General features: G+C 45.1%; 1 protein-coding gene across 7 annotated transcripts in view; it reads right to left on the reverse strand.

Moving 5' to 3' along the window:
* Positions 1-5,169: 5,169 nt before the first annotated feature.
* The window catches only part of LOC116951307 (plasma membrane calcium-transporting ATPase 2-like), a 200,269-nt gene continuing 186,962 nt past the window's right edge, over positions 5,170-18,476 (reverse strand). For 5 of the 7 annotated variants that reach the window (XM_032969843.2, XM_076073532.1, XM_076073533.1 and 2 more), the window contains one exon: positions 5,170-18,374. In XM_032969843.2, coding sequence (XP_032825734.2) covers positions 17,841-18,374 — 534 coding nt within the window. In that variant the 3' untranslated portion in view covers positions 5,170-17,840. The remainder of the gene's footprint in view (positions 18,375-18,476) is intronic. The other 2 variants (XM_032969848.2, XR_004404165.2) reach the window with 2 other exon arrangements.

The raw sequence follows: 18,476 nt of genomic DNA on the forward strand, positions 1-18,476 counted from the left end.
ATTGTCAGAGGCAACGCGTTCCATAGTCTTTTGTAGCTGCACTGGAAAAAAACCGATCACCCCAGGAACGGAATCTTGACCTGTGATGATGATGGTGCTAATTGTGATTAAACACAACCTTAATGGCAATCTCTGCCCCGTCCTCCCATGGTTCTGTTCTGCAGGCTTACGATGCCCTTCTGCCAATGGACCGAGACTCTCAGGACTCTGAAACCACGGCAACCGTAATGCCGGCCGAACAAGACAGCCTTGGCATGTATCTCTCCGGGACTACTGAGACGGAATCCGACTGCTAACGAAGCGTCCGTATGGATCCTTCACCGAAGGCCAACTTGAGAGTCACTGCAGTGCCAAGATGAACATTATCTGAGGTGGTTGAGTGGCTACCTGGGAGGCTCTGATAATGGCCCTGTCAAGGCCACTGAGCCAGGCGCTACTGAGATCCGTGATGCAGAGGGCACCGATTCAACTTAAGATAGAAGATAGAGGTCTTGTTAGTGTGTGTGTACACTGATGCTTTCACGAGCCAGAATTTGCTTGCCTGCTTCGCCTCAATAGCCTGTGAGGTTATGCAGGGAATCTTTGCCCATGCGTGTGTGTGACTGTGTGTGTGTGTGACTGTGTGTGTGTGACTGTGTGTGTGACTGTGTGTGTGTGACTGTGTGTGTGTCTGTGTGCATATGGGGAGCGGTAGTGTAGCGGTTTGCACGCTGCGCTATGAACCTGACAACCCGGGTTCGATTCCCGCTCACGGCCAACACCAGTGACGATTATCTGAACCGATCCTGGGCCTCCCCTAGGTCGACTCGGCTTCAAATGAGTACCTGGTGCCACGTGTAAACGTCGTCACTGGGGAGACAAAGGCGGTCGGGCGTAGTGTTGGCCACCCACCCCCTCGTGTGCCGTGCCGGCCTTTATAGGTGCTCGCTAACGGCACTTGCCCCTACAGTCTGTTAAGGCAACACGGGGAACCTTTGTCTTTATCTTTGTTTTTGATGGGGAGCAGTAGGGCAGTGTCGTGGTTCGCGCCTCGGGCTATGAACCCGTCGAACCGAGTTCGATTCCCGTTCACGACCAATAGCAGTGGCGAATATTTGAACTGATGCTGGATCAGTTCTAATATTGAGGTCCATTTAGTCTTAAATGAGTACCTGGTGCAGTGTGTAAACGTTAGCACCGGGGAGACAAAGGTGGCTGTGCGTGGCGTTGCCCAGCCACCCCCTCATGTGCCGTGCTGGCCTTCTATAGGTGCTCCTCGCGAACAGCACTTGGCCGAACAGTCTGTTAAAGACTACACAGCGGGGGGGGGGGTCTTTCTCTTTGTGTAGTGTGTGTAGTGTGTGTATGTGTGTAGTGTGTGTAGTATGTGTGTGTGTAGTGTGTGTGTAGTGTGTGTATGTGTGTGTAGAGTATGTGTGTAGTGTGGTGTGTGTAATGTGTGTATGTGTGTAGTGTGTGTGTGGTGTGTGTAGTGTGTGTGTGTAGTGTGTGTAGTGTATGTGTGTAGTGTGTTTATGTGTGTAGTGTATGTGTGTTGGAAGTGATGGCGTAAAGGTCGGCGCACACTGCCACAGATGAACCAAGACACGTCGCTGATCTCGTCATGGACCATAAACCATCTCGCGAACTCCGGCCATCCTCGCAGCAGCAGCAGCTTTTGGATAACCATCGAACACAGATGGTCACTGCATCGCGCGCCCTTCTCAGATGCTCTCCCACGGCCGTCTGGAACGCTCTTCCGTCTGATATTCGGAAGCCACCGGAGCTATGCACTTCTAAATCTAGATTGAAAACTCAATTTATTCAGAACTCCTTTTTTCGTGTTTTAGTGTGTTGTCGTTCCCTCGCACCTCCGATGAGCACGGTTGGCTACGTACGGTGCGAAAGAAGTTCAACGTGCAGATGCACACGTTGCTGCGAACGTCTGTTCAAGGCTCCACGGGGGGGGAAGAGGGAGCGGTGATCTTGTGCCTCCGTGCGTGCGTGGGAAAAGAGGCCACGGCTCAGTGGGTCCCCGACGGCTTCCCTCCTCCGACGGTACTCGACGCTCGACGTCTCCACGCCGAGCTTCGCTCAAAAGTCGTCTCGCGCTGCTCAAAGAGCGGAAGCGGGGGGTGGCCATCGAGGACATTTTCCACAAGTCGCCACAAGTCGCCACATCTGGCCCACCGCTGCTCGGCGGATCGCTGAGCCCCACGATGCCCTACCCCGCGCCGATTGTCTGTCCGCGAGGGCCCTGCTTGGGGGGGGGGGTCCGATGGATCGTGGGGAGCTGTCTAAACGCCCCCCCACCACTGTCGACGGTCTAGCGCAGTGAGTTTTAACCTTTACTGCAGCAGCCTTGCGACCCCTTTGGTTCTCAATCGTAAAAAAAATAGATGCGTTAATAAATACAACTAAGCTTTGTTGAAACCAGTCAGTTGTACGTACGTGCCCGTGCTGCATTTGTGTTTCGGTGATTTACCTTCCAGAGACGTCTGGCCACGTCTCGCATCCACAGAGAGGGCATCACGCACCCCCAGGGGGTTCCGTGCCCCCCAGGTGAAGAACCACGGCCACTATTTACTACAACCACTACTCTCGGTTGCTTCTGCTCAGAATGTGAGCTGACTGTACTCGATAAAGAAAAGAATAGGCTTTTACCCTTTACGGCAATAATACAGGAGACATTAAGATGTTCAAACACCCAATAGGCATGCAACAATAGGTTTTACTTTTTCTGGCAGCACAAAAATGTGTTAAGATGGTGAAACACGGAACAGAATCCTTTTCCAAGGAATCCTGTCTGCATCAACCACACGTACTTGCGGTGAGCATGCACAAGCAACACGCTCTGGTCGTATATGATGATGCATTGTCTTTGAAACTGATTGGTCCACACCAGAGACAGCTTTCTTTAGAGCCTAGCCTCAAACGGTGTTAGACCAGAGGACGCCAAAAGGCGAACAGCACAAAGACAATGCCACGATCTGGACATTGAGAGCTCGGGGTGAGCAGCTTACAATATGGGACCTTTCTTGCCAGTATCAAAATATAACAATAGTTTTACCCTTTCTGGCAATGAAACAGTTGTGTTAAGATGTTAAAACACCAAACAGGATCCCTTTTCAGGGAATCCTGTCTGCATCAACCGCACGTACTTTTGTTGAACATGCAAACAAAAAACGTGCTCAGATATTATATACATTGTCTTAGGCTCAAAAGAAAGCTGTCTCTGGTGTGGAATCATTGCTTTTATTATCAGTGTTTTTGTTTGCATGTTCACCGCTAGTACGTGTGGTTGATGCAGACAGGATTCCTTGAAAAAGGATCCTGTTCGGTGTTTTTAACACCTTGACACAACTGTTTTATTTCCATAAAGGGTAAAACCTATTGTTATATTTTGATACTGGCAGGAGATGTCCCATATTGTAAGCTGCTCACCAAATAGGCAACGCCTTTTGCAAGGCGTCAAGTCTGCATGAACCACACATGCTCTTGGCAAAACGTGCACACGCACGTGCTCTGAATGTGTGCCTTCTCTTTGACACTGATTGGCCTACAGCAGAGGCCTCGTCTTATTAGTGTTAGGCCAGATAACGCCAAAAGGGCGAACACCGTAAATATATAACTGTACAATTGTAGTCGCTATTTATACGTAGGTTCTCACCCGAGAAAGTACATCATTATTGTCGTACAAATCCACGTGATTTCATATTTCCCTTTTTACTGCTGCGATATTGTCACCAAATTGATTGTTCCCCCCTCTATATCACACGGAAATCTGCATATACTTTTAATAAGTAAATAAAATGACATGTTCACGTAATTCCAAAGTGTGAGAATACAGGGGTTGGTCCACAACATCCCAACCAGTGCTTAATTTCTCGTGGCACATTCCTGGACCGCTCCAGCTGAGACGAAGCCCCATGGGGTGAAGCATTGCACAGCAACACTCCACTCTCTTGGCTGTAACTCATACTGCGCCCTCCAATCCATTCGCGAAAACTTACCAATATTTTGACTTTTTGCGGATCAGACGAGTCGCGTGGCAAATCAAAATCTGTTTAATCCACGGATAAGAGGCGCAACCCTGGATGTGATCGCCCTATGGTGGCGCTAAATTGACCATATTCGTTTGTGAGGGGTTTCACGGATAAGGGGGGTCGTCCTTTTATCCGCATTCATCCGCGGGCGAGATGAGTGACTTTTAGCGAATAATTGTGGGTCGTGCGATCTGCCCACACCGCCCCGGACGATGCGGATAAAGAGACCCGTTGGGGCTTTCCCGAGGAGTTTCGCCGCCATTGCAGGGACGTTTCGCAATCGACATAAAGTAAATTAAACTTATTACGCGGTGCCGCTGCAAGCACGGTGTTTGTTGCGCTCTCGTTGTGATAGAACGAGCCAGAAGTCCGAGGAATCGCAGACAAGCAGGAGGGCAGTCACGTGGTGAGCCGCTGGCAACAATTTCCCAAGTTCTGCAGTTATCTAAGCATTAAGGAGTTTGTATAATAAAAAAAAATAGCGCTTACATGTGGGAGGATACAGCAGCACCTGGAGAAGAGCCCCGCATGCGAGGGGGAAACACTCTATCCCATACATATAGAACGGATGAATTCCCCATTTTGACCGCAACGTCCCAATTCGTTACGAGTACAGCACACCGGCGTGTTGGAGAGTAAATCCACAACGTTAACGACTCGAGCGAGACGCTTCTCCAGCAATTGCAAGGATCATCTGGCGACGGGAAGATGTGTGGAGAAATCCTCCTGTTTCGGTCTTAAATAGAGGGAGGTGATGTCGTCACTTGTGAGCCAATCACGTACGAAGGCCCGGGGGGGGGGTTAATATTTACGCGATCTAACCCCCCCCCAAAAAAATCTTATTGATAATATTGCTCGCGAAATCCTACGTGTTAAACGAAACACAAAAAAAGCAGTTCTGCAGAAATTAGTTTCCAAACCAGATTTAAAAGTGCATAGCTCCAGTGGCTTTCTCTTATATTTGAAGAGCGTTCCAGACGGCCGCAGAAGAGCATCTGGGGTATGGCACACCACCTCGACGCCCAACGGGGAAGGAGTTTCGCAACAATTGTGCGCGATCCACATCACCCCCCGCTGCCTCCAACAGCTCCGGATCACCATCACCACTAGCCGTCTGAGAATAAGAGACGCACACTCGCTCTCGTACCAAAAAAAAAGAGATGCCTTTAATTAGATATTTTGTTACAGATAAGTGTCGGCAGCGAGTTTGCTATTTATTCGCACGTTAATTTATTAATGACAATCGGTCAAGCAACAACACATGGGGCATACACAAGACAAATGACACCAGACCAAGTTGCATAGTTCAATTAGAACAGATTTGCACAGCGGTTCGTATGTACACTACAAATCAGAGAGCTTTGCATTGGTGTTCAGAAATTGAAAGTCACGTACAATTCGAGTGTATGCGATTTTTAGTCACTGGTGAACCTTCACACAAACACCATTCTTCCCCTTTTCGAGCGGCGTTTCCTTATTCGCTTTCATCCCTGGATGAAGAGTGCTACATAAATCCAATGTATTATTACTTTTTTTCTTTTCTCGAATAGCAGTAGCGATGTCTCGGATGTAGTTCCTTATTATAAACGGACGCTACAGTTGGCTCAAGAATTTCCGCAGCTGCTGTTATTGATATAATTAATAGTCACGACACACCAACTTGAAATTGTGGTCGATTATATATTGCCCACAATTCTCTAACGCTGTCAAAACAAGCCACTTGAATGCTTAATGTTGACGGTAAAATAACGTGTTTTTTGGAAGGTGCGTATATTTTTTTCAATCGCTGTTTCTCACAACGTTGCTTACATGTGTATGGCATGAAAATAACAACGAAAAAAAAGCTGTACGTTTTCTTGGAAATATACTTGTCAAGAGCAGTGGTCGTAACGGTCTTACGAATGTTACAACAACAACTTAAGTGAAATGGTTAATTTTTTTAAAATCAAAATCGCAATGAAGCCCTCCCACCCCCACTCCTGGACAACGTTTCAGGACACAGCGTTAATATTGGTCGTGATTGCGATAAAGAATAACAACAGATGAAAACGTGAGAAAAGTCACCATAAAAGTAGTAGTTTGGACTTTGGATAACACTTGAATACTGTTGCATGGCGTTACAGATTACGCAATGCATAGTCCAGACAAAGCTTTTAAAACAAACATTTTTTTAAATTTTATTTTACCAGTTAAGGCCCACTGAGTTTTCTAGCTCTTTGATAAAAGCGACCTGGCCACAAATGGTAGCTCAATGAAGTGGCTGATCACGTGGAAACTTATATCAGCCAACTACTCTAAACGCATGTTGATTCTAAATGTGGAGGGGAAACCCGGAGGACCCGGAAAAAAATCCACGCGTCCACGGGGAGAACATGCAAACTCCAAATATACAGCAGGCTTTAGGGTCGGGATCCAACCCACGTGGCGAGATTTATTAGAAGCCAATGTTTATTGTGTTGCATTCAAGACCCACAGCTTTGACGGGGAATTGTGGCGTCGGTCAAAGTGGGGTTAGGCATGCGGAGATTACATGCTCTCTTCCTGTTGGGTGTTCAGCCAGACCTATCTCTGTAATGAATACGACTACATCGATGAGTCGCATGAATGCGACTACACAGGCCAGCTTGGACTATCCCTCGCTGACCTGTGTGTCATTGCTGTTATTAACTTGCTAACCCACCCCATACAGGAACATCTGTGAAAAAGAGCGTCATAGTTAATCGGATTCCTCCAAATAGAGATTATGATTCTGTCAAATTAACACGTCATGTAATCCCTTGTCTGTACCATAAATGGATTTTTCTCAAATTAAATAGCCCCCCCCCCCCCCAATATCATGCTCTCTAATTGAACTCATTTTTTTGTTTATTTAACAAGACAAGATACACCCAATAAAAATGTAATAACTAAAACCCAAAAATGATCAACTCTACGCGTAACAAATGCATGTTTTCTTCTTTGAAGTTCCATTTTCTCACAGATCAATTTATAGTTGGTGCACTCATTTGAGGAAAACTGCAAGGGTAATAGTTTTTCTGTCGACCTATTAAGCAGCAAAATAAAATTTGGTAACACTCAAATTTACAATCGCAGCACGAATACTGTGGTATTGGCTTCCACACACACCACGGTTCGGGAAAAAATTACAGGCATAGCCCATGGGCCAGTGCAGACATTGGTACCACCTCAGGTGGCAAAACTTTAGTTGTACGGATTTAAACTTGATAGTGGTACGGATTTATTCACGTGGCCAATGGGAGAGAGCGTTACTTGATAATTCCGCTCATTGTCAGTGGCTTTCGCACGGTTCGCTGCGTTTGGCCACGTCAAGGCATTCGGAACCACTTAAGTTTCGCCAACTCGGGCGGTAGCAGGAATGGAAGGTTAAACATTGCTGGAAATGTATTTGACAATTTGAGCTCGGATCAACGCATCACGAGCTCAAAGCCAGACGTGTGAACGTGGTGGAGCCTCAACAAACACATTGCAACACGAAGCCAGCTCTTCCCGAGGCACTGGATTAAAAATCAGGGGTTTGAACTCTCCGTGAATGTTTTTTTTGTCACTCGCTCAGATTTCAGTATCTTGGCTCATTCAGCATTAGTGCCAAAAAAAGGAACGCAAATCCCCATCTGCCATAGATCTCCAATGCAATGTTGGGCTAATTAACTCACGCATCGAACAAGAGGTTAAATTTCCAGCTCACAATGGCATTCTACTCCGTCTCCGTGCCGCCGGAAAGGAGCATTAACAATGACAGTCCAAAGGTTTCGTTCTGTAATCAAATATAACAATAATTGCTTTACAATGTAATTAATTAAGGAGAGGGAGGGAGACGCTGATTTCATTATATGAAAACATGACAGTACAGCACTTTGAATAATGGCGCGTAATGCAAATGTTGTTTTGTGTGTGTTCGCAAAGTGATTTTTGTATATGCCATAGCTATTAGCTGTTTGGAAAACCAAGCAACGAGTGTAATAAACCACGTAAAATAATATTTTAAAATGAATTTTTTGCTACGCACCACGACTGTTATGGCACTCAATAACACAACCGCATGGATGCTTTACAGGCAAATTGAGTCACGTGTTTTTTTTAATAGAATATCAGCGAATCTTGAAACGGGAGAGTCTGACAGAGATTCAAAATGTTATCGACTTTCTACACCAGATACATTCTCTGAAGTCGGCGGACTCCGTTTGGCAATGTGTTCACTTACTAATGTTGTCGTTTAATACATTATCAACTCCACTCCTCTCGTACAATCGTTTCTACTCACCCCCATCAGGGTGAATATGGAGCTGTCCACATACGTTTAGGAACGTTGGAGTGTTCCATTTTCATTCAAAAATGAGGGGGTTGGGGTTGTAATTAGGTTGGTGAGTATTTGAAAGCGTGGTGTTTTACATGTATTTTCAGACAATACAAGCGGAATAATCGATCGTCAGATTCTCTATGATTCCTTCTGTCGGAAAGTTTGTCCCAAAAATACTGCATGCATACACACACGATATCAATGAGATGCTAATCAAATGCAATGGAATCGTCAACATCATCATCATTATTATTGTACTTGACTTAGCACGAGTTATATTTGTTTGCCCTATAATTAGGACAAATATTTATTCTCAACTCATATTTGTATTATTGTTTTTGTATTCCGTTGTCCAAAGGTTAGCCAATTTAAAACCAGTGGTGACAGTGTTTTTCATGTTTGTGTCTATTTGAAATAGACACAAACATTTACACACTACGCCAGATCCTCAAAATGAAGGCGACGAATTAACCTGGGTGGAGGCCAAGACAAGTTCAGACACGTGCATGGCCAGGAATGGAACCCAGGTAACTGGGATTCTAACACAGTCTGTGAACCACTGCACCACTACTCCCCAAGAATAAAATAAACCATGCATCTCTCTTCACATTCTGTACTTGAGTACGTGTGTGGTGTGGTGTGTGAGATGAATTACATATTTTGGGGGAGATGACATGGGATCTGATAAGATATCTAAACAACACAAAAATACCATTACCATTGTAATAGTTCCCTGCTTTGTAGGAAATGGCAATAACAGCTGGTTATAAGCATTTTACAATGTGCGTACACTATTGTATCTTGTATATATTGTGTTGGTACAGATGTGTGCTATAAATTACCAGCTGGCCAAGCTTTATTTGCAAATGTTATCATACATGTCTGTATTCTGTGATTTGCAAGTTGATGGTAGTTACAGCAAGTAGGGCTTTCCTATAGGTGTTGAGGATGAATGCCTCGTGTGTTCTCGAACACGCAAAATCCTCGCCGAGGAATTTGACCAAATATCCCAAAGCGGGAGCCTCGTGCAAAGAGTCTTGAGAGTCAGTGAGGCTTCTCTTTGGCCATAAAAGAAGTAAAAAAATGAACAGTGTGAAGGCAATTAATCTTATCAGATCCCAGAATACAATTACCTAATTCAAAATTGCATTGGGCTTCGTTCCATAGATATTAGCTGCACTGAATGTTGTAAATTCTAAAACCCATTCAAACGTAATTTGTTGATGCCGCTCTGCTTTCAAGTCCTAGTTCAATGGAAGTTGATGAATGTCCAATGCCCACGATTGCACGTGTCTTTCAATATCCCAACACAACAGGCGGATCATATTTACCGTTTTGCTCTAGACGCAGCTGATCGTACAAGTCCACCTGCAAATAAGGTACAACAACAGTATTGCTTGTAGAGGAATCGATTGTTAGATTTTGTCATACTTTTTTTGTAACATTTAATTTGCCTTTCCCGTTTGTAATTATCATAAAAACACGGTAAGTAACTGTACTGTAGGAAATGTGGCAGAATGCTTTGCTCACAATCGAAAGGCTGAGTTTGAAACCGAGATTAGCTCAACTCAGCCCATCGTTATCATCTCTGCAGGGTGCATAAAATAGGCAACACATTGTGGAAAGCCAACAGTGATTACTCAATGAAAAGACTGCTCCCTACCAGAGGAATGTGGTATTCCCACAACTGGTTACAAGATGAAAGTGATTGTGACAGGTTCACCTTTTGATTTCAGATTACGATGATGATACTGATGATGATGATGATTATTATTGTATAGCGCCAGTAATTATTGAAGTACTTGGTTCTCATATCTTCTGCAATATGTTTTCTTTGTAAGAAAAAGGAAACTGACTTCGAAGTACGCACATTTATATTACGGACACGAATACATTCCTTGAGTTAGGAGTACATGAAAACAAGATATTGGTGACTTATTTTTGTTTAACTGGATGGAACGCAACACTTGGGACAGACGATCATGCTTATTTCTCCGGGACGAACAGACGACGGAAACATAAAATATTATTTTTCGAGCAACGCACAAAGACCAAAGAAACGTCGGACAACGTGCAAAGGGGTGAACGGTTGACGTTGGGTTTCGATGATGGACTTGGGGGAAGGGAAGGAGAGAGGGAGGGGGGTCCGCGTACAATCGGTTAGACGTGCAAAAGTTCTGCTCATACTATAGAGATATATACGTGGCGATGTCACAACGATTGCAGTTACATTTTTTTCTTCGAAATTCCAAAAGCTTTCATTCATGTAAGTAATCATTCCTCATCCTGTCTAAATGCATTACTTTTACAGTAAAGCTTTATTTTTTTTTAATGTTCGATTCATTTTTTTATTTTCATGTGTTTTTTCGTGTGTTTTTATTATTATTTTAGTATTTAATATTTAAACGCCTCTGTATTTTCAACACGCACTTTCAGACATGCAGAAAAAGAGCATTATAGAATAGATATTGTTTTTTTTGTTAATCATGCAGCAAACGATATTCACCTTCTTCAGCAACAGGTAACAGAAAAGAAGACACGCAGACACACTTTATATTTTCAAGTTGCGCTCTCTCGTAGGCCCTAACATCCCTTATTTTAAGCCGCCTTCATTTTCCGCCGCCTCGTGACACGGAACCATTTTTTTTTTGCTGCAACAACAGAAAACCTCGCACGGCAGATTCACGCTTAGCAGCAACAATACTGACAATGTGGCAGCGTCTCAAACCCATGACGAGTCAGATTTCTGAGCGCTGCTTTCGGGCCAGCGCTGCAAAAACGCGGCGCAATCATTTTCCATTTGACTTTATTTCACTTTATTTTATTGTCGGTGTCCTCTGAATTTGGCGATGTGTAATTTCGCCACGGCGAGGATTTTGTAGATTTGGGACCTTTTCCAACATGGTGTGGCAAACCCACAACGAAATTGACCTCGCCCTCATTACACAGAGAATGAGTATTGCTTTGCCTTGTTAATACAAACAAATGATTACAGCCGCTGTAATATATCCCAAATTATTGACCTGTTCGTTTCTTCTTCTTCTGTGGGACTATGAGACCTGTTGCTTCCATGATGCAATACTAAGAAAAAGCAGATCCTTTTGTATTTAAGCCCAATATGCTGACGTTCGGCCAGTGAGCGTGCAATTGCTGCATGTGTGTGCATCATGCAGTTCAAAGTGAAAGTTGCCCTCCTTTGCTGCGTAGAAACACTGTGCCAAAAAGTGCACGTGCTGGCCGGCGTTCTGAGGTCATTCAGAACAATTGTTATGCAAAAAAATCCACAGAACGCAAAATTCCCCGTAGATTTCAAATTGATTTTTGTTAATGCCTTAAAGAGTTAAGAATAAATTCTTATAATGAATCAGTTTAGATTAAAAAATGTTATATTTCAATTAAGACTGTTATAGGATTGCACTTGAGGCCTTGCAAGATTTTGTAATCATAACAAATGGATTCACTGGGGATTTTTTGTGTGTCTGTTTCTCGATAAGATGCACACTTTTGCATATGGTAAAACAGCATTGCGTTTGCATGGTTGTGTGCTCACGCACGCACGCGCGTGTTTGTGTGTATACACGCGTGGACACGCGCGTTCAATTGTGTATCGCATAGCTGTTCGGCAACCAGGCAGGGATGCTAATATTAGCTAATCCAGCGTCAAAACCCATACAAATCTCACCTTGCTGGATTCATGCCAACCAAAGAAAACCAGCGCTCCATTACAATTCTTATAATACATTTTAAATTGAACGAGTCATTAATGTCATCAAAGTGCACGGACAACGTAACTTTTAATAACTGTGTCACACTGATCAGGGAGAATCCATGATGCTAAGAATGAAAAGCGTCCGAATAAGATGCAACTGGGCAAAATTATCTACATACCCTGTAAACAAACAAATCAAATTGTAGATTCCACTTTGTTAATGCACCGCTTTGAAACGAGGCATATATCTATAAAGCATTCAAAAATTATCCGCAAGGTGCTCAATTATTCTCCGGCCAGCAAACAATCGTAATTTTAAAATCAAATTAACGTAGGCGTGTATTGGTGCGTTTGTGTCTTTGCCAGTGTGTACATGTAAATAATTCTACATTAGTTTATCAGGTAATGATTATACGTACAAGGATAACATTTTGTAGGGAACAGTGTCAGAAATCAATGTTTGGTCAGTTCCAATGTTTTCATAAGCAAAGCCCATCAACTTTAACGTCAATTTCCATGTTCAGCAATCATTTGTATTTTGAACGGTTTATTATTATTTACAATATATGCATATTTTCGAAGTGTATATATTCGCAGTGTATCTAAATGTTATTAATCAACACTTAGAAGTTAACGATTTATCTTTCAAGAGCCAAATCTTATGCTACCATACAATAAAATTGCCCCCCTGCCATAGCAATGTGGAATTTCCACCATATGTTCAGGAGCTTTTGATAACGACGTGAATAGGCTTAACATTACGTTGGGTTGTTGTAAAAAATATATAATAAACATGTCTACCCAATTGCATTCACACACAGGCGGGTGTGTGTGTGTGTGTGGATACACCCCGCACCTCGGATTAGCACGGTTGGCTACGCACGGTGCAAAAGAAGTTCTACATATGTGCACGCAAGGTGGTGCATATACTTACGTGTATGTGTGCTTGTGTGTGTGCGTTTGTAGTAGAGTGTGGGGAGACGGCCAAACCCCCCCCTCCACCCCCCTCGTGTGCCGTGCTGGCCCGCGCAGGTGCTCGTCGACAGCACTTTCCCCAACAGCCCCAACAGCCTCTGCAGGCTACACGGGCGGGGTGGAATCTTTGTCTTTGTGTTCAGAGAAGCCACCAAACCAAACATGAAACATAACCTCTGATGGAGAACCAAAGGGTGAACCGCGTTTATACTGAACGACCACACTATGGCAATCGAATATTTCGCCAATGTGCTCCCGGTCTCAAGTTTGCTCGCGAGCGCAGCAATCGTTACGCCAGCGATCATTAACACTCCGCCAGTTGTCACCGGGCGAACCTTGTTGACCACTCGAGGGACTCCCCTGCCCGAAGGAAGCGTCTACTCCAACTACGACTACCACACATGCGCCTTCAACTCCGACGTCTCGAAGATCAAGAGTCTTCCGGATTGCGTCCTCCCCCAAGGGGGCGAGGCCGAATTTATCGCACGCGAGAGATGCGGGCGTGCGAGTTCCTCCTCCGTCTCTCCCGCGAATGCCGCTCCATAAATGTCCCGGCCACTCACGCCCCGGCAGTCACGCAGGAGGGTCCGGCGCCGGAACGTCACGGACAACGCAGAGAGCGCGAGCTGCCGACGCGAACGTCGCGAGGTCACCGTCGCTCTGATGCGCCACGTGCCACGAATCGTCGCAAAATTCAACCAAAGCCATTGCTTTTTTCTTATCCCCCCCCCCACGAGTAACACGATACACTATATACAGACACACACGCGCGCGCGCACACACACCTGTAAATGTTTATACGGGCAGTTGCACGTCAATATAATTACAAGAACAATTCGGGGCATATTAGAGACGGTAATGATGCGGGCTCCTTTAAGGATCATCGTGCCGCTCGCGCGCCCGCTGTGAATTAAGAACATTTCAGAAGCTATATATTAAAAAAAAGATCTTTACGTTGGACGTTGTGATTACCAGGCTCTCTGTGCCGTGCCAAAATGTCTTTACCGTGAAATAGGCGATATGCAGACGCAGAGACATCGACAAAAGGAGTTTATGCGGGAGACATAAGGAGAGTTACTTCTGGGTGTTCTTTAGAAGCAGAAAACGCCAGAAACCAGCGCTTCAATTGACTGCCAGTTGCTCCCTTTTGAATGATTTTGTTGTTGTTGTTGTTACCAGCCCTGCCGCATGCATCGCTACCCCAGAGCTGCAGTAACACGGAAAGGGGCTCGAATTGCTGCAAGCAAAGCGGGGGCCGCTACGCTCCGTGTGAGCCAATTGGAGCAAGAAAGTCGTGTTCTGCCCCTTGGGTGAAGGCGGGTTGAACGAAATCATTCTTAATTATGGGAAACATAAACCTATATGGGGGTCTAAATGAAGCCGCATCTCAAAACGTGGTTCCAAAAACAATTGTGGAGAGATATATATATATTTTGCAGAAAGAGGGACAGTCGTGGGCCGATGTTAAAAGCGAAGGCTTGAGCCTCGACGTGAATGGTGGCATGGAGTCAACAGGACAGACGGCTGGGGGGAGTGGAGTTCCAGACAATGGGGAAAGCAGAGGAGAGTGAGCAACCTCCCATGGAGTGAAGGTTGACTGGGAGGTATTGACAGCAATCATCGGCTGCTGTAGCAGAGAGTGCCACATTGCAGGAACTAATCAGTCAAGGAAGCCTGGTGCTGACATTTTCTCTTCTGCAGTAATCCAGAATCAACTCATATCATGTACACACATGTAAATGGGACATACATTAGGCACATACTCGTTCACTCCTCGCCCCATGCCGCTTGTTAATTCTCCACGAATGGAACTGGCCAAATTGGCCAACATAATCCCAATGCGATACCCTCTTTATAAAAAAAATATAAGGGTTTCCTGGGATAATGGGCATTCGTTGAAGTTGTGTCTCATTATTACTGTTTTAGGTTTTACTCTCGTCTTGTATAGTATGGTGATTGTTAGTGTCCTGTATGGTTTCAGTTGCTCCGCAAGCCCAGGGTATTGGGATAGATTGACTTCAATTGGATCCATTCTTACGCACACAATTTGATGCATGTGTCTCATGCAAAGGAATCTATTTTAATCCACTTGCCATTTCATGCCGAACATACATGTCTGTATATGTATATACTGCATCCATGTATCGATAAATACAGCACCTTGTATGTTTGCATGCACACATACACATGCAAACACACATGCACATACAAGCCTGTATATACTTATATATGTGTGTATACATAACATACTGCATATACATATCCATAAATATTCTGCACACGTGTGTACTTGCACCCCCCACATTTTAGACACACGTCCAAGCCCCGTTCAATCGCTCGCTCACTCACTCGCAAGAGGTGGATGTAATATTTTTTCAACGCATTATATTTTTGAAAGGGTTTATCAACCTGATGTTAAGCTTATCCGTCGGTGCCTTTTGACGCTTTCAATGTGGTAGCAGAGTAAAGCGCATTTATTTTAAGGATTGTGGGAAATGCAGTGTAGAGAGAGAGAGAAAGTTGAAAGGGTGCCGTGCATTTGAAAATTGAATCAAAAAAACATTTCCACCGCCACTTCCGTGTGTGCGCGTGATTGTGGCTCGGATTCGGAACATCAGACGCAACATCGAAAAACATTTTATCTCAAATTTCGAGGCCGCTTTTTTCCCCCACTCGAGGCAACAAGACGCCATCAAAGTGCCACTTCCCCGTCGATGCTTCATGTTTTGCATAAAGTCACGTGAGCACGCGCACACACAAAAGTCACTGCTCTTGACACTTTGATGCACTTTTTCTTTTCGGGTCCACGGATGTGCATCGCCTCTGCCGATAAATGAATGTTTGCACGTATGTACGTAATGAATATAGCTGCGCTCCTGCGTTAAATGAATTCAGGGGCACCAACTTTTATGATAGATGGATCGTCGATGACAGAGTAAAAACAGAAACACCACAACTGTAGGCAGGTAACCTTTAGCCTGTGGTGTGTGCGTGTGTACTGTTGCCATATCGGTATACACGCGCGCACACACACGGGGAGCTGTGGTGCAGTTGGTTAGTACACTGCGCCACGAACCCGCCCACCCAAGTTCGATTCCCGCTCAAGACCAATAACAGTGGTGAATATTAGAACCGGTCCTGGGCCTTCCGTAGGTTGACTCAGCCTTAAATGGGTACCTGGTGCGGTGTGTCAATATAAGCACCGGGCAGGCGAAGGCGGCCAGATGTGGTTGTTGACAACACTTTCTCGTGCGCTGTACAGGCCTCACAAAGGTGCTAACAGCACTTGCCCAAACAGTCCGTTAAGGCTGTCTTTGTAGACCATATTTCCCAATAAAATGTCCTCTTTATATATATATACCTTTAAAAATTACTGAAACATTATTTTGTATCGTAATATTGCGAGCTATTTTGTTGTTCGCGGACCTGCGAGTGACGGTCATAGATTCACCCAGAGTCTGAATCAATATGAGCGTAAAAAATAAATCAGATATTGGAAACTGAAAGCTTAAATTAGTTCAACATTATTGGCATTTGGCGAAAATCGTGGCTATTCTTTATCGATGCGGTAGGCTTCCTAAGTACATTTTTTTTTCTAAAATGTACCCCATTGCAAATATTTTATTGCCACTAAAAACATTATAGGCGCTTCACTTAGGAAACTGGGAAAGAAACGTGCTTATAGATTAAAGCGCACACATTTCAACATTGGATGTTACCTGGGTAATGGAAGTTATTATAGTTACTTGTGTTGTGGTAAGGAATCATTAATGGATGATTAAAGAGTGCTTGCATTTTTATAAAAACAAATTAAACATTAAACTTTTTTAAAAGTCTAATACATTAATTTTGCACATTTAATCATACGCTTTTGGTTACAATAACGCCCCCTCCCCCCTACAAACCCCTACCGTAGTGTCAACAGCAAAAAACTAATAAAAACGGCGTTCAATGGAATTGGCCAGGCTGGATTCTACAAAAAAGGTTAATAGCAAAAAATGTACTAAATTGCAACCATGAAAATAGCATCCCAATTTAATTCACACGTCTGTAACTGATTTTTGCTGTTGTTAAAATTGAACATTTTCTTCGAGCGGAATTGCAAAAAATAACGATAAATACATGAGATGAAATATCATTTTCTGAAACAAAGAAAGAAAAATCGTGATGCATATCACCGATCTGTGATTACTAAAACATAAACTACCGTTCATGAAATGTCACGAAAGAAAACGTTTAAACAAAATCGACGAATGCGTTGTCACCCTTCTCTTATGCTGAATCTCTCGAAACAAAAAATGATTGACAGAGCCTGGGTAATCATTCTCTGTCTGCTTGCTGATTAAAGAAGCGCTCTCATGGGCGGCTCGGCTAAATAAATATTAGCTTAAACGATAAATCCGCTTGTCTTGATCACTGCACTAAATTCTACCTACACTTGACTTGGGAGCAAACAAGCCGATGTTTGACTTTAGATTTTTCAATTGGTCATTCTTCGCTCATCTCCATCCCCAACCACCCCCCCACACCTCTCCCACGCCCTCCCTCCCCCGTATTCTTCTGGGTGAACTACGGATGGCCATCATCTTCTCCTGCCTGTGACGACGACGACGGCGGCGATGATGATGACGACGGTGCCGCGGTGGAGCGAAACTCTTCACGATTGCCACCGCCACACCCCCAGTAACGTATTCCGATTAATTTGTTGTCAGACTTTGACGATCCTCGGCCGCTCTCCCTCCCCCCCCAAAAAAATCCAAAAGTGCCCCCCCCCCCTGCCCCCCCCCCTCCGTCACCCACCGCGCCTCTCCGTCTAAAGCGCCGTCTCCAGGCTGTTCTGGGGGCTCGCGGGCGCAGAAGACAGCGAGGTGTTGGTGAGCGCCACGCCGCTGTCCGTGTTGCGGTTGGTCGGCGGCGAAGACGAAGACGAGGACAGATTGGACCTCCCGGCCGCCGCGTTGGCTTTCAGGGCCACGTTGGGGCTAGGGTTGGGGCTGGGGTAGGGGTTGGGGCAGGGGTTCACGGCGAGGCACGGCTCGGACGCAGCGGAGTCGCCGATCGGCGGAGGGAAGCAGGAATTCAGAGGCGTCACTGCGGTGGTGGTGGTGGCGGTGGCAGGCTTGAGGTGAGATTTACTGCTGCCCGTGGGACTGGCCCTGGATTTGATGTCCACGTCGCTCGCGCCGCTGTCCGACGCGGCTCCTCCGTGTCCCAAAGAGGCCAGCTGGGTCTGGGAGTCGTCCATGTTGAAGCCGGGGTCGTTCATGAAGTTGTGGATGGAGGTGCGCGAATCGGGTTTTTCGAAGCCCTCGTACAGCGAGCTACGGAACGCATCCACCACTCGGAGCTGTCGAGGGGGGAGGGCAGTGGGGGGGGGTGACGGAGACAGAGAAACAAAGAGAGAGAGAGGGGCAGAGGAGGGCAGGGAGAGGGCAAGACAGGGAGACGC

The sequence above is a fragment of the Petromyzon marinus genome, chromosome 42 (assembly GCF_048934315.1).
Source record: "Petromyzon marinus isolate PM22_M1 ecotype Great Lakes invasive population chromosome 42, UKy_Petmar_22M1.pri1.0, whole genome shotgun sequence".
NCBI classification, from domain to species: Eukaryota; Metazoa; Chordata; class Hyperoartia; order Petromyzontiformes; family Petromyzontidae; genus Petromyzon; species Petromyzon marinus.